Source organism: Hyaena hyaena, unplaced genomic scaffold (genome assembly GCF_003009895.1).
Source record: "Hyaena hyaena isolate Hyena2069 unplaced genomic scaffold, ASM300989v1 scaffold_67, whole genome shotgun sequence".
NCBI classification, from domain to species: domain Eukaryota; kingdom Metazoa; phylum Chordata; class Mammalia; order Carnivora; family Hyaenidae; genus Hyaena; species Hyaena hyaena.
This window is the reverse complement of record NW_024080699.1, coordinates 708,824-726,099: the sequence shown is the minus strand read 5'-3', so window position 1 is coordinate 726,099 and position 17,276 is coordinate 708,824. Positions and strand designations below refer to the sequence as shown.

At 36.2% G+C, this 17,276-nt stretch overlaps 1 protein-coding gene across 4 annotated transcripts in view; it reads left to right on the top strand.

The window, feature by feature from the left end:
• EML5 (EMAP like 5) overlaps positions 1 to 17,276 on the top strand; it is a 169,541-nt gene that overhangs the window by 18,011 nt on the left and 134,254 nt on the right. For all 4 annotated transcript variants that reach the window (XM_039232532.1, XM_039232530.1, XM_039232531.1 and 1 more), the window contains exon 2: positions 16,028 to 16,187. In XM_039232532.1, coding sequence (XP_039088463.1) covers positions 16,028 to 16,187 — 160 coding nt within the window. The remainder of the gene's footprint in view (positions 1 to 16,027; positions 16,188 to 17,276) is intronic.

The following is a 17,276-nucleotide window of genomic DNA, read 5'->3' as shown; positions in this document are numbered from 1 at the left end:
TGAGGTCATCTTGGTATTTTTCTATGTTGTCTTTCTGTTGAATTTTATAGTTTTATGTTTTATATTTAGGTCTATTATCCATTTTAAGTTAATTTTTGTGAAGGATGTAAGGTCTGTGTTAGATTCACTTTTGGCATGTAGTTGTCCATTTGTTCTAGCATTGTTGAACAGACTGTCTTTTTCCATTGTTTTGCTTTTGCCCCTTTGTCAAATACCAGTTGGTTATATTTATGAGGGTCTGGTTCTGAGCTGCCTCATCTGTAAGTGTTTTTGAGTTCTATATGTTCAGCAATATACTAGGCAATATGCGGAATACAACTTAACTGTAATATTGACTCCAAGAATACAAGAAAAATACTCATGCTTTCTTTCTCATTAAGAAAATTGGAGGGGACCCTGGGTGGCTCAGTCAGTTAAGCCATCTGACTCTTGGTTTTAGCTCATGGTTTGTGAGTTCGAGCCCTCATTAGGCTCCATGCTGACAGTGTGGAGCCAGCTTGGAATTCTCTTACTCCCTCTCTCTCTGCCCGCCCCCCCGCCCCTGATATCTCTCTCTCTCTCTCTCTCTCAAAATAAATAAACTTAAAAAAATTAAAAGAAAAAAAAAAAAAAGAAAATTGGAGCCAGCCTGGACTCAGAATCCAGATGTCCAGGGTATAATGTAAAAGCAAAATAAGTTACAAGGCCTACAGCTCTTTAATTCAGATGTTTCTCCTGTGCAGCTAGCTGTATATTTCCAGCATCCTTTTCTAGAACCATGGCAAGGATAGTCTAGCAGAGAAATAATGCCACATTGGGAGATAGTCCTGACTATCATTAACTAGTGGGAAAACATTAACCGGAAGATATTGAAGTTGGAGAACTTGCTGTGGAGTTCACACTATTTGTAGACAACTACACAGCCTGGGTCCAAGAACATTAGCATAGTGGAGTCCTGTGTTTTCATCTGCTTATCTGTGTGCCCAGCTCAACTCTAAGCCCAGTACTGGGCAAACAGACCCACTCATTGGGGTGGCTTTATCTCTATATAGGCTTCTAGTAACAAAAAGGTAGTTAAGATTTCTATCAGTTCCTATATTATTTAGTCTGAGATGAAAGTGTCTACAACCATGAGTAGAAATTCATTTTGAGTATTTTGTCATTAACAGAGTCTTTATTCCTTAATGTTACACTCCAGGCAATAAATCTTTGTGAGGAAGGGAAGTTACTTAGTTGCTTAGTAATGCTGATGAATTTGATTACTTGGAAATTAGTATATAAACAGTGAATTAAAGATGAGAGACTGTTAATTTTAGTCTAAGGTTAATTACATATGGGGGTGTTAGTTGGTAGAAAAAGGAGTTGTGATTCTGGTAGATATTCCAGAATAAATCTACATTGTCACTTAAACAAAAGAAAAAAGAATATTGGAGCTATCAGAACTTTCAGATTTTACCTACCCACCAGGAATACATTCAGCTCCTATTTCATATTAATCCCTCTATGTGTGAATGAGATCCTGCCATTTTTTGCCTGCTCCAGAGGTTCTCCCTGCTCACCTATATCAATATTTTTGATGATTCTTCTAATTGGTACCTGTTAGCACATAAAATATGCTTAAAAGATAGTCTTTTCAAGAAATGATATTAGAAACAACTGAATATCGACATGAGGAAAAAATGAATCTCACCATATACAAAATGTAAGTCAAATTAAGTCATATATCTTAAACACCAAAGATAACACTGTTATCTTTGAATTTCCATTAAAAAATTATAGGGGGTGCCCGGGTGGCTTAGTCGGTTGAGCGTCCGACTTTCGCTCAGGTCATGATCTCGCGGTTCGTGGGTTCGAGCCCCGCGTCGGGCTCTGTGCTGACTGCCAGCTCAGAGCCTGGAGCCTGTTTCAGAGTCTGTGACTCCCTCTCTCTCTGACCCTCCTCTGTTCATGCTATCTCTCTCTCTCCTAGAAATAAATAAATAAAACATTAAAAAAAATTATAGTAAATAGGGCATAGAAAGGATAACTTAAGGAAAATTACAAATAAATAAAATTAAATAATATGAAAATTAAAATGAATATGAATAATTAAAACTGTAGGCTTATAGGTAACTGAATACAGTGGTTCATATGTAATAAGTAACCTTCCAGAATCTCATCCCCAAATAATGCAAAATCACTTCACAAGTATGAAATTTTTATGCAGAGCCCTAGCCTTACCATTATTTAAACAGAGAATACCAAATTCTACATACAGTTTTATAAGCTCTTTACTGTTTATCACTGAGCTTTGCAGGGAGCAACTTAACTAAAAACAAACAAAAAACAACAAAAACCTATGAAAGCAGCATCTTGCCTGAATACTGTAAGAATAAAAACAAAAAGAACTATAGATAATGCTAGAATCTAGTTAGTAAAATTGTTTCCCACAGGGCTAGCAATTCTGAAACAACTTTGTGTGTATCATATGTAAATAAGTAAAAAGACTTTAGGTTATGAATGTCTAATTTCTCCCTCTTAGAAGAAGTTATACCTAAAGGGAGAAGTCCTCAGTGAACACAGTGGTTTTGGATTGGACTCGGAGGTATCAATATGAACTCATGGTTTTTAGATATATACACCCATAGATACAGAATGTAGACGTGTGTATACATGGATTAGTACTTGTACATATATTTCCCAACTCTGTCTGCAGCCTAGAAGGAATAACACTCCAGTAACAATGGCCACATCTGCTGCTCAGATCTTGTTCTCTAAGTACCATTCTCCAATCTTAAAAGGCTTCCTGGAGAAGTAGTTAATTACAGGGCTGGAGCAGAAAAAATGCTAGATGAGCCTGGAATATATGGTGGTTCCTCGAGGTAGGTAAATACAAAACAGATGTTGGCTTGTTGAAAAAATAAGGAAGCCAACCTGAAGGATCTCCAGAAGGTCAAAGATGGAATAATTTAAGCTACAAGATAAATAATTTTTTTTCTATTTAACCCATAGAATCAAACAGTTATCAAATGGCATACTGTGGGCCAAATATGGCCTGACATCTATTTTTGTAAATGAAGTTTTATTGGAAAACAGACATGATTATTTGTTTTTCCATCTTTTTTTTAATAGTCCTTCTAAAGAGCCCTTTTAAGTATTTTTCTTCTTAATTGCCCCAACCCATGACAAAATTTTATTACCACAGATATATCATATATCAATTTATATACCATGTGTGTATCTATGCTTCATAAAAAGAGTAAGACCTTCACACCCACAAGAACCAATTTTTACACCCATGGAAGTGATATTACTCCCAATGAGAATGCATTGTTTACATATTGTCAACGGCTGATTTGGCATTATAACCACAAAGTTGAGTAGCTATAACAGAGGTCGTATGGGGTGCAAAGCTTAAAGCATTTAGTAACTGTCACTTTACAGAAAAAAGTTGTTATTAAAATGCCCATGAGAGTGCTTGGGTGGTTCAGTTGGTTAAGTGTCAGGCTCTTGATTTCAGCTCAGGTTATGATCTCATAGTTGTGGGTTTGAGCCCCGCATCGGGCTCTGTGCTGACAGCATGGAACCTTTTTGGTATTCTCTCTCTCTCTCTCTCTCTCTCTCTCTCTCTCTCTCTCTCTCTCTCTCTCTGACCCTCCGCTGTTTACTCTGTCTTTCTCTATCTCTCAGAAATGAATAAACATTTTTTAAAAAATCTTAAAATACCCATGAACTCAACTGTATGAACAGTGGATCAAATAAATAAGAGAGAGAGGTGCCTGAGTGGCTCAGTAGGTTGAGCTTCTGACCTTTGACTTTCCCTCAGGTCACAATCTTGTGGTTTGTGGGATGAAGCCCTAAGTTGGGCTCTCTGCTGAGAGCACAGCGGAGCCTTCTTGGGATTCTCTCTTTTCCTTTCTCTCTCTGCGTCTACCCTGCTTGCACACACATTCTCTTTCAAAATAAATAAACTTTAAATAAGAGAGAAAAGATAGTTTTTCCTGTGGCCAAAATAAAAAAGATAAGAATTAAGTATGAGGGTGTGAAGAAAAAGGAACCCTTGTGCACTGTTGGTGGGAATGTAAGTTAGTATAGCCACTGTGGAAACAGTATAAACGATTCCTCAAAAAATTAAATATAGAAAAAGCATATGATCCAGTAATTCTAGTAGTAGGTATTTACCCAAAGAAAACAAAAATTCTAAAAGTTATACAAAACCTTATGTTTATTGCAGCATTATTTACAATAGCCAGTATGGAAGTAACCTAAGTGTTCATCGATAGATGAATGGATAAGGAAGATGTAATATATTTACACACAAAAGAATATTATACAGCTATAAAAAAGGATGAGATCTTCCCCACTTACAAAACCATGGATGGACCTAAAGGGTATTATGCTTTTTTTTTTTAATGTTTATTTTTGCCAGAGAGAGAGTCTCACAGCACAAATGCGGGAGGGGCAGAGAGAATCCGAAGCAGCTCTAGGGTCTGACTTGTCAGTACAGAGCCCGACGTGGGGCTTGAACTTACCAACCTCAAGATCATGACCTGAACTGACACCATGTGATTTCACTCATATGTGAAATCTAAAAACCAAAACAAATAAAAAACAAAAAGCAGAATTAGACCTAAAAATACAGAGAACAAACTGATGGTTGCCAAAGGGAAGAGGTAGTGGGTAGGCATAATAGGTGAGAGGGAATGAGGAATACAGGCTTCCAGTTATGGATAAGTCATGGGGATAAAAGACACAGTATACGGAATATAGTCGGTGATACTATAATAGCTCTGTATGGTGACAGATGGTAGCTACACTTGTGGTTGGGGTGAGGGATATAAGAGAACTGTTTATGTTTATTTTTGCAACTTTTTTATGAATCTAAAATTAGTCTAAAATAAAAAGTTTCTTTAAGAAATTAAAATCTTTTGGGGCGCTGGGTGGCACAGTCGGTTAGGCATCTGATTTCAGCTCAGGTCATGATCTCACGGTTTGTGGGTTCGAGCCCCACGTCGGGCTCTGTACTGACAGCTTGGAACCTGGAGCCTGCTTCGGATTCTGTCTCTCGCTCTCGCTCTCGCTCTGCTCCTACTCTGTCTCTGTCTCTCAAAAATAAATCAACATTAACAACACAAAAAATTTTTTAAAAATCTTTTGTGGTTTAAAAGATACCGTTAAGAAAAATGAAGACGGTCCACAAACTGGGAAACACAGTTACAAAACATATGTTTGAGAAGAGAATTGTATCTAGAATATATCAAGAACTCTTAAAATGCAGTAATAGGATAACAAACCAATTAAAAAATAGGCCAAATGCTTTTTGCCCAGAGTCAGACTCAGTTGTAGGAAGTGCACGCCAGTGTACAGAGGCTCATACTCTGGACTTTCTAGTCATAGTGCGATGAAGTAGAGTGCCTGGGAGATTGAGTAGGGGAGTTTATAGAGAGCAGGGAGCTCAAGAGGGGGATCTTACAAAGTTTTATTTGATGTCCTAGACTCACTCTTCCGGTGCACATGGTTGGAACTAATTAGAAACAGCATATCAAAGGCTTTGGGAACTAAAGTATAATCATCCAGCTTTCAAATTGGCCCCTGTGGTGTGGACACATGGTAATACTACAAAGGCTTTAAAAACTAAACTAACACTGGAACCATAGAAGGAGAACTGGGACATGTGCCCTGAACCTCACTGGATTGCTTGCCTGCTGAAACAAAACAGACAAACAAAAATCAACATTCTCTAGAGGATTTTAACAGGGCCCAGAGCTTATAACACAGTATTCCAAATGTCCAGGATATAATCCAAAATTATCACACAAAAAATTAGGAAAATCTTAACAACTTATAAAAGACAATAGTTATTAGCCCCACAATGGTGTAAATGTTGGAATTATCAAAGAATTTAGAGCAGTTGTTATAACTATATGCCGTGAAGTAAAGTGGAATGCTCTTCAAACAAATGAAATGTTATGAGTTCTCAGCAAAGAAGTAGAAGCTGTAGAAAAATGGAATATTTTTGATGAAGTTTTGGGGCGGTGGGGGGTGCGGAGCCAAAGACCAAGAAAAGATTCTTGAGAGTCTTTAGTGCAAAAATGTGGTTTTATTAAAGCAAGAGGACAGGATCCCTGGGTGGGAAGAGGCACTGTAAGTGTGGGAGGTGACTGGTTTATGTGGTGGGGGAGGCAGGAGATAAGAGGGAGTTTCCAAAGAGACTTTCACATGCTAAAGACTTACTGGAGGCCTGGCTATTGTCAAGCTAAGGTGGTTTTTCCCTCTAGCAAAGCTTAACATTAAGATAGTAGAGGGTTTCTGGACTTTAGGACATTGATGAGATTGCCTTTTTCTGGTAAACTGGTGGAGACTCTTATTTGTTTTTTTATCCTTTCCTGTTTTTGGGTAGCTGGGAGTATTCAAGGAATATCATACATGTCCCAAATGGGGGTGGGGAGAGGGGTGCCGTTAGTTTCATTTGCCCTCAGTTTGCCCCACATTCCCTCATCATTTTGAAATGAAAAATATAAAAATGGAAGTAAAGAATTCCCTGGTGAGCTCAATATCTTTGTGTATGGTAGACAGGTTGTGTCTGCTCCTACTCTAATCCCTAGAATTTTTGAATATGTTGTTAAATGCAAAAAGTGAGTTTAAAGAGACAGTTAAGGTGTGGACTTTAAGAGAATGTCATGTATTATCCAGATGGGCCTGATTTAATCATGCAAGCCCTTAGAAACAGATAGCTTTCTGCAGCTGGAATCAGAAGAGATGCAGCAGAAGTCAGAAAGATTCCAAGCTCGAGAAGGGATAATTGTGCCATTGCTCACTTGAAGATGCAGGTAGCAATGTGATAAAAAATGCGGGCAGCCTTGGGGAAGTTGAAGTTCCCAGCTGACAGCCAGCAGGAAAACAAATGCCTCAGTCCTTTTGCCACTGGGAATTGAATTCAGCCAACATTTTGAATGAACTTGGAAGCTAATACATCCTCAGAGACTCCAGAAAGGAATGAGGCTATGTTGACACCTTGATTTTGGCCTTGTGAGACCTAAGCAGAGAACACAGCTATAATTGGATTTCTGCCCTGCAGAACTTTGAAATAATTAATTTGTGTTAAGATGCTCAATTTGTGGGGTATCTGGGTGGCTCAGTAGGTTAAGCGTCTGACTTTGGCTCAGATCATGAGTTCATATCCTGAGTTTAAGCCTCGCATCAGGCTCTGTGTTGATAGTTTAGAGCCTGGAGTCTGCTTCAGATTCAGTGTCTCCCTCTCTTTCTCTGCCCCTCCCCTATTCAACTCTATCTCTCCCTCAAAAATAGATATTGGAAAAAACAATTTAAAGAGATGCTCAGTTTTTGGTAATATGTCATGGCAGTATAGGAACCAGAGTCTGGAGTATATATATTTTCACCTTTTTTTACAAACTAATAAGTTAGACTTTTGTTGTTTCTTAGATGTTGGCAAAGACATGAAATTCCTGGGTCAGAGATAAAGAACTGTATTACTCATGGTGTAGCAAACAGCAGGAGTCAATAATAACAAAATGCACATTTTTTATTCACGTGCCATGGGAACATTTACCAACAGTATAGGTTATATCCTAAAAAACAAACCTCAACAAACTTAAAAGAATTGAAATTTTACTAAATATGTTCTCGGAATGCAATGAAATCAAAATAATCGGTAAAGAAAACAGGGAAATCAAAATATTATAAAATGGAAAATGAAAACGTATCAAAATATGTGAAAATCAGGTAGGTACAGCCTTGTTTCAAAGGAAATTTATACTGTTAAATGCATATATTGAAAAGAAAAAAGATTGCAGATCTTAAGGTGGATCTGCATGTCCACCTTAAGAACTGCAAAAAGAATAAAAAAAGAACTACAAAAAGAAGAATAAACTAAACTCAAAGGCAGACAGAAGGAAATAATAAAGAGCAGAAATCAATGAAAACAGCAAAACAATAGGGAAAAATGAAACCCAAAGTTAGTTTTTGAAAAGGTTGATTAAATTGTTAAATTTCCAGCTATACTACCAATGACAAAAAGAAGAAGACAGAAATTACCAATGTTCATCAAGTGATCACTGCAGACCTAAAGACATTAAAAGGATAATAAGAGAATACTAAGAACAACTATGCATAGAGACATTTAGCAACTTAGATGAAATGGACAATTCCTTTGAATGGTATCTTATTCCTTATTCCTTTGAGTAAGCAAGAAGAAATTGATACTATGAATAACCCTACGTCTGTAACTGGATTTGTAGAAAACATTTCAGAAAACTCCAAGTACAAATGGTTTAAGTGGTAATTCTGCCAAACGTTTAAAGAGGGAATAATACCAATTCTACATAGTCTTTATAGACCATAGATGAGGAGGGACTACTTCTAACTCATTTTATGAAGATGGCATTACTTTAATATAAAATCCAGACAAAGACATTGTTATAGAACCTGGTCTGGATCACCCGGCAGAAGAACCAAGCAGCCCTCCTAGATCTTGGAAAGCAGGAGGTTTATTTCATACTGGCGGGCTCAGAGATCACTCTCCAGTGGTCTGAGTCCTGACTGCAAGCATGGGGGACAGTTTATAGTCTGTTACTTCCGTATCACTAGTAATTTGTGTCCTGCATGCTGGGTAGGAAGAACCCAGAAGGGGAGTCTTGCCGGGGGGGGGGGGGGGGGGGGGGGGGGGGGGGGGGGGGGGGGGGTCTGGAGTTTCCCTGTCAACATTTGGAAGAAAAAGAAATTGCAGACCACTAACCCTCATTAACATAGATGTAAAAATTTTCAATAAGCTAATCAAGTTTATCAACTAATAGAATAATACATCATGACCAAGGGGGTTGTTTCAGGACTACAAAGTGAGTTCAACATTAGAAAATTAATCAAGTTAATTCACTGGAGTAAGAGGCTAAAGAAGGAAAATCAGGATCATCTCAATAAATGCAGGAAAGGAATTTGACAAAATTCAACATCTGTTCCTGTATTTAAAAATGTTTAGCAGGGGTGCCTGGATGGCTCAGTTGGTTGAGCATCTGACTTCAGCTCAGGTCATGATCTCGTGGTTTGTGAGTTTGAATCCCACATTGGGCTTTGTGCTGACAGCCTGGACCTTGCTTCAGATTCTGTGTTTCCCTCTCTCTCTGCCCCTCCCCCTCTCCTGTTCCCATGCACACACTCTCTCTCTCTCTCAAAAATAAATAAAAACATTAAAAAAGTAACTGCTTAACAAACTAAGAATAGAAGGCTATTTCCTTAACTATAAAAGCATCTATAAAAAAAAAAAAACCTACCTGTAACATCAGTGAGAGACTGAATGTTAAAAAAAAAACAAACAGGAAAAAAACAAGGATGTTCTTTGTTACCTCTCCTAATTCAGCGTTGATTGTACTGGAAGATCTAGCCAGTGCAATAAGGCAAGAAATAGACTTGGAGGAAAGGAAGAAATAGTTTTTATTCCTAGATAACTTGATTGTCTATGTAGAAATTGCCAAATAATCTATAGCATACACACTCCTAAAACTAGTAAGTGAATTTACCCAAGTCATCAGATACAAGGTCAATGTAAATAAATCAATTCTATTTCTACGTGCAGCAGTGAACAATTGGAAACTAAAATTTTAAAGCAATACCATTTGTAAGAAGTCAGCAATTTTGCATAAATTTAACAAAATCTATGTAGGATCTGTATATTAAAAACTATAAAATGAAGCTGGAAAAATAAAAGCAAAGTACTTAAAAATGGAGGGATATGGTGGTGCCTGAGTGGCATAGTAGGTTAAATGTCTGATTCAGTTTCAGCTCAGGTTATAATCTCATGGTTTGTGTCTTCTAGCCCAACATCAGACTCTGCACTGCACTGACATCATGGAGCCTGCTTGGAATTCATTCATATTCTCTCTCTCTCTCTCTCTCTCTCTCTCTCTCATTCTTTCTCTGCCCCCCCTTCTCTCTCTTTCTCCCTGCCCCTTTCCCACTAGTGTACTCTTTCACTTGCTCTCTCAAAATAAATAAACAAACAAACTTTAAAAAATGGAGGGATACATAATGTTTATGGATTGGGAGACTCAATATAGTAAAGATGTCCGTTCTTCTCAGATTGAGCTATAGAGTTTATTAAGTCCCAATCCCAACACGGGTATTTAGGATCTACATACTGATTCTAAACTGTAAAGTTTAGAATATTCAGAACAGTGTGCACTTAGAATATTCAGAACAATTTTGAAAAGGAATGAAGTTGGAGGACTCACAGTGCTCAAGGCTTATTAGAAGGCAAAAGTAATTTGTGTGGTATTAGTGAAATGATAGATCTATCAATTAGTGAAACAAAATTATAAGGTACATTTTCTGACAAATTAACATAGGTATGGTCAATTGATTTTTGACAAAGGTACATGGACAATCCAATGGAAAGAAGATAATTTCAATAAATGGTGTTGGGACAAATTGGACATCTATTTGAAAAAATAAGTGAAACCTAACCTACATTACATCTTATACAAAATTAACTCAAAGTGAATGATTAACTTAAATGTAAAACAAAGATTTTAGAAGGAGACTTAAGAGCAAATTTTTATTACCTTTGTGCAAAAGCATGGTCTATAAAAAAAATTGATGAAATGGACTTCATAAAAATAAAAAATGTTTGGTCTGTGAAAGAAACTTAGAAGAATGAAAAGAAAAGCTGCAGCCTGGGAGAAAATGTTTGCAAATCACATGTTGGACAAAGGGACTTGTGTTGAGAATATATAAAATAGTTTCAAAACTCAAAACTATGAAAACAACCCAAATGGCTAGAGGACTTGATCAGATTATAAGAAACAATAATCTATATATATTATTCATCAGGAAAATTCAAATTAAAAAGACTGATGACACCAAATATTAGTGAGAATGTGGAGCTATCAGAACTTGCATGCCTTGTAAGAGTATAACATGGTACAACCACTTTGGAAAACTGGCAGTTTCTTATAAATCTAAACATGTACCTACCCTATCCTCCTTTCTGTCTTTATGCATTTGCTATTCTGGACATTTCATAAAAATGGATTCACATAATATGTGGCCCTTATATATCTGTCTTTTTTCATTTAATGTAAATGGTTTCAAGGTTCATGTTGTAACATGTATCAGTACTTTATTCTTTTTAAAAAAGTAAATGTGTATTCATTTGTTGAGAGAAGGAGCCTGAGCTGGGAGGGACAGAGTGAGGGTGACAGAGGATCCTAAGGGGGCTCCGCAATGGCAGCAGTGAGCCCAGTGCAGGACTCAAACTCATGAACTGCAAGATCATGACCTGAGCTGAGGTTGGACACTCAACTGACTGAGCCACCCAGGTGTCCCAGTACTTTATTCCTTTTTATTGCCAAATAATACTACATTGCATAGATATATGCCATGTTTATCCTTTCTTCAGTTGAGGAACACTTGGGTTGTTTTCACTTTTTGGCTATAATAAGTAATGCTTCTGTGAATGTTTGTGTATAAGTTTTGTGTAGACACGTGCTTCCAGTTCTTGGGAATTTAAGAGTAGAATTAGTAGATCGTATGGTAATGTTTAGCTTTTGAAGAATTGCCGAACCATTTCCAGAGGGGCTGTATCATTTTACAGTCCTCTAAGTGGTATCTGAAAGTTATGATTTCTCCACATCCTTGCCAGTACTTGATATAATAACATAAATTATACACACACACGTACATACTGCCTTTTTGGTCATGGAAGTGGTATATCTCTGAGATTTTCATTCACATTTTCCTACTGGCTAATGATGTTGAGCATCTTTTTGTATGTCTTTGTTTATTCACATCCTTTGTCCATTAAAAAAATGGGGTTATTTGTGGTTTTCATGTGGTCAAAAGAGTTTTTATATATTATAGATACAAATTCCTTATCAAGTATGTGCTCTGCAGTTGTTTTCTCCCATTCTGTGTGTTGTGTTTTCATGTTTTTGATAGTTGTCTTTTAAATCACAAAAGTTTTTAATTTAAAAAAAATACTTATTTTTGAGAAAGAGAGTACTAGTGGGGGTGGGGCAGAGAGAGGTGGAGACAGAGGATCTGAAGTGGTCTGTGCTGACAGCAGCGAGCCTGGTGTGGACCTTGAACTCACGAACTGCAGGATCATGACCTGAGCTGAAGTCGGACACTCAACCAACTGAGCTACCCTGGTGCCCCCAAAAGTTTTTAATTTTGATGAAGTCCATCATATTTTTTCGCTTGTCACTTCTGTTTTTTGTGTCATACCTAAGAAACCATTATTTTATCCAAGGTCAGTAAGATTTATGCCTATGTTTTCTTCTAAGAATTTTACAATTTTAGCTCTTGAATTGGTTTTTGTATATGGTTTAAGGTATGGGTCCAAATTCTTTGTTGTGCATTGTAGATATTCAGATGTCCCAGCATCACTTGTCCCATTGAATAATCTTGATGGAAGTCAATGGACCATAAATATCAATTTATTTCTGTACTCTCAGTTTTGTTTCACTGATCTGCACAGTCCTTATGCCAGTACCATTCTATGTTGATTACTCTAGTTTTGTAGTAAGTTAGTAAGTTTTGAAATTGGAAAGTGTGAATCTTCCAAATTTGTTCTTTTTCAAGAATATTTTGAGTTTTAGAATCAGCTGTGAATTTCTTTAGGAAAAGCAACTAGTATTTTGTCATGGATTGTTTTCACTCTAGATCAATTTAGGAAGTAATGTTATTTTAACAAAATTGCAATATTACAATATTATATATAACCTGTTGTAACAATATTACAGTATATCTTTCTACTTATTCCAAAAGGTTTTGTTGCTTTTGATGCTATCATAAGTGAAATTGCTTTCTTAACTTATTTTCAGATAGTTCATTGCTAGTGTATAGAAATATAATTGATACTTTATATTGACCTTATGTCCTACCACATTGCTTACCTCATTTATTAGCTCTACTTGGGATTTATTTTGTTGTTGTTTGTGGATTCCTTAGGATTTTCTTTATATGAGATACTGTTATCTGTAAGTAGAGATAGTTTTACTTCTTCCTTTTGTTTCTTTTTCTTGCCTAATTGTTCCTGTTTAGAATGTCCAGTATCATGTTGAATGGAAGTGACAAGAACTGACATCCTTGTCTTATTCCTGTACTTAGAGGAGTAACTTTCAGGCTTTCACCATTAAATGTGGTTTAAAACAGCTGTGGGTTTTCATAGATTTCCCCTTAATCAGGTTGAGTAAGTTCTCTTTAATTCATGGTTTATTGTGTATTTTTATCGCAAAAGGTGTTGGATTTTTGTCATATGCATCTTCTGTGTCTACTGAGATTAATGTATATGGGTGTGTTTGTGTTTTTTTTTTACTTTTCTGTTTTTTGGATTGACTTATTCTGTTACTATGATATATTGGTTGACTTTTATATGTTGAACAACTTTCCATTTCTACTTATCTTCCCTTCCACTGGTTACTCATTTAGTATTCCCTGACTTGATGAATCCCATCTAAGCCATCCACATGCTCAGTCCAGAAGCCCAAGAGTCATCTTAGACCTTTCTTTCCCCCCTTACTCACAGCATCCAATTAGTTGACTCTGTCCTAAGACCCTCCTAACTTTTTCCACTTTCTTCCTTCACTCTTAGGCCAGGAGTGATTTTTCTTTTTTCTTCCCAAAGGTGAATCTCATAATCTAAATCTATTTGTAGAAAAAATTTATGAAGGAGAAATTTATATTTACTTCCTGTCTCCTGCTGATGTACATAAACCATTACCAACTGTTAGGGCTTTGTCTTGTTTTTACAGACTCAGACTACTTTCTGTGAACTATGGGTGACTTTTCTGTTTCTTGAAATGATACTTGTGCTATAGTAACCAAGACACTGTGGTATTGGCATAAAAACAGACACATAGATCATTGACACAAAATTGAGAGCCCAGGAATAAACCCACATATATGGACATTTAGTTTATGACAGTGGAGCCAAGAACATGAAATGGAGAAAGGACAGTCTCTTCAATAAGTGGTATTGGGAAAACTGGACAGCCACATGTTAAAGAGTGAAACTAGACCACTATTTTATACTGTACCCCCAGATTAACTCAAGATGGATTAAAAACTTAAATATAGGACCTGAAACAATAAAGCTCCTAGAAGAAAACAGGTGATAAGCTCCTTGACATCAGTCTTAGCAATGTATTTGTGGCTCTGATGCCGAAGACAAGAGAAACAAAGGCAGAAATAAATTGAAGGGTGCCTGGGTGGCTCAGTTGGTTAAGTGTCTGACTTCTGCTCAGGTCATGATCTTGTGATTTGTGAGTTTGAGCCTTGTGACAGGCTTTGTGCTGACAGCTCGAAGCCTCGAGCCTGCTTCAGATTCTATGTCTCCTCTCTCTCTGTCCCTTTCCTGCTAGCACTCGCTCGCTTGCTCTCTCTCAAAAATAAACAAACATTAAAAAATATTTAAAAAATAAACAAATTGACCTACATCAAACTAAAAAGCCTTTGTGTAGTGACAGAAACCATTATCAAAAGGAAGAGGCAACCTATTAAATGGGAGAAGATATTTGCAAATTATATATTTGCCAACGGGTTAATATCCAAAATATATAGAAAATTCCTACAACTTAACAAAAAGCAGTCAATTAAAAAAGTGACCAGAGGATCTTCATAGACATTTTTCCAAAGGAGATCTATAAATGGCCAACAGGCACATGAAAAGATGTTCAGCTTCACTAATTATTAGGGAAATGCAAACCAAAACCATAGTAAGATATCACCTCGTATGGGTTAGATTGGCTATCATCAAATCGACAAAAAATAACAAGTCTTGGAGAGGATGTGGAGAAACAGGAGCCCTCATAATGTAAATAAAACCCTGGGAATATAAATTAGTGTGGCTGCTATGTAAAACACTATGGCTAGTCCTCAAAAAGTTGAGAATAGAGCTGCCATGCTGTTGAACAGTCCTGCTTCTGGACATTTATCTGAACGTGAAACCATTAATGCAAAAAGATATATGCAGCGTGATGTTCATTGCAGCATTATTTACAATAGCCAAGATATGGAAACAACCTAAATGTGCACCGAGGGATTAATGGATGAAGAAGGTGTGGTATATGGACACTATGGAATACTACTCAGCCATAAAAAGAATGAAATAAGATGTTGACAGCATGGACAAACCTTGAGGGTATTAAGTGAACTAAATCAGAAGGAGAAAGTCAAAAACAGTATGACTTCACTCATATGTGGAATCTTTAAAAAACAAAAAACAAAACAAAGCACATAAAAACAAACTCATAGATGCAAAAAACAGATTGGTGGTTACAGCAAGGGTAGGCATTTGAGGGGTGGGTAAAGTGGATGCAGGGAGTCAAATGTATGGTAAAAGATGATAACTAGACTTTTGGAGGTGATCACTTTGAGATGAATACAGATATTCCATTGAAATATTGTATACCTAAAACTTATATACCAATTACTTCAGTTAAATAGCTGCTAAGTGCTATTTTTGGACATTATGATTTTGTCTAATGTCATGTAATAAAAGAGTAAATAGGAGAGAGGGCTTAAAAACAGATGCATGCCAAACGAGAAAATGGCATGTGGAAAAGCTGCTACTAATTTTTTTGCTGTGGTGCAGTTGATCCATTGTGAGAATTCTTTTCTTGCAAAGTTTACACACATTATATCATACTACAGAAATTATGAAGTCTATCATCATCTGTTCATCATATACATACACTAGTTAAGTGATAACTCAGTATGGATTTTTATAGAAGTTACTTTATTAAAAATTTTTTTAAATGTTTATTTTTGAGAAAGAGAATATGAATGAGTGGGGGTGGGGCAGAGAGAGAGACACAGAATCAGAAACAGGCTCCAGGCTCTGAGCTGTCAGCACAGAGCCCAAAGTGGGCTCGAACTCACAAACTGCAAGATCATGACCTGAGCCGAAGTTGGACACTTAACCAACTGAGCCACCCAGGTGCCCCTAGAAGTTATTTTAAATCCAAATTATTTTAAATGGATAAAGCTTACATATGTCAAATACTATAAAAGCTCTATAAACAGTTTTAAGTCAGTTTATTTATTTATTTTGCAGCCTTGCATTGCATCCTGAACGAGTACTGGTAGCAACCGGACAAGTTGGGAAAGAACCTTATATATGTGTTTGGGATTCATACACTGTGCAGACCATATCAATTCTAAAGGAAGCTCATACACATGGTATAGCTTGTTTAGCATTCGACTTAGACGGGCAGGTATGTGATTTATTTTCTCTTTTTCTAAACTGCATCTTTAAAATGTGTACTACAAGAAATAATATAAGTCTACAAATACTAAATTGGAAAGCAATTGATGAAAAGTACCTGTTTGTTCAAGGGTTGGAGGTACATTGGGTGGATAGTTGATGAATATAAGAAAAATAAGAGTAAGGAGTCTTTATTTCACATATCACAAACTTTTTAATTGAATCAATACTATTATAAAAGCCAAAGAAATTATAACTCAGTAGAATGTTACCTAGTTGTCCTAGAAAATTTTACATAAAACACTTTCAGGTAGTGTATGTTGGTAAGACAGATAGAAGACATCTTTGAAGAACTAAGTGTCTCTAAGTAGATCTGTATAAATTTTAATTTTCAGTTATTTTAAAGGTTCTGTTAAAGTTACATTTTTTATTGAAATAAAGTGGTGGTTCCTATAATAAGAGCTATTTTGATACACCAAAGTTGAAAACAAAGGATATAATTGTCAGTTCCCAAATTATCTACTTCTAGTGAATGATTATTTAAAAAAAATAAAGATGCCAAGAATTTTTTTGCTTTCATGGAACTTGTTATACCTAAAATGTACTTAAGAAATGGTAAGAAGTTGAATTTTGCAGGTGTGGTTAATTTATAGTCCTTAAAAATTTCATGTTAAAATTAGACTTTAAAAATCTTTTTAACTTTTAGAAAGATTTTAGTTGCCTGCTTTTCAATTGATAAAATTAATTTTAAGGTTGAGATTTTAAAAAAACAAATCACATTGTGTTTTGTTCCCTTGAAAATGACAGATACTTTATAACTCTAAGAAATAGCTTCTTTGAGTAGCATAGGTTAATCTGACTTTCTGTTAAGAGTGTGTTAAGAGATCTTTAAGACTTAACTGGAACCTTTCATTTGGGGGGAAAATATGCTTCTAGGTTTAATATTACTATTGTAGCAGTGATTGGCAATTACAGAATCTTAATTCATGTCCTGTTTTGCTATTTTTCAAGTCCCTTACTTTTCTCATATTAATTTTATTTTCGTTTTTAAAGGGAAGAGAATTATTCTTTACCTATCTCATGGGAGATTAAATTTTAT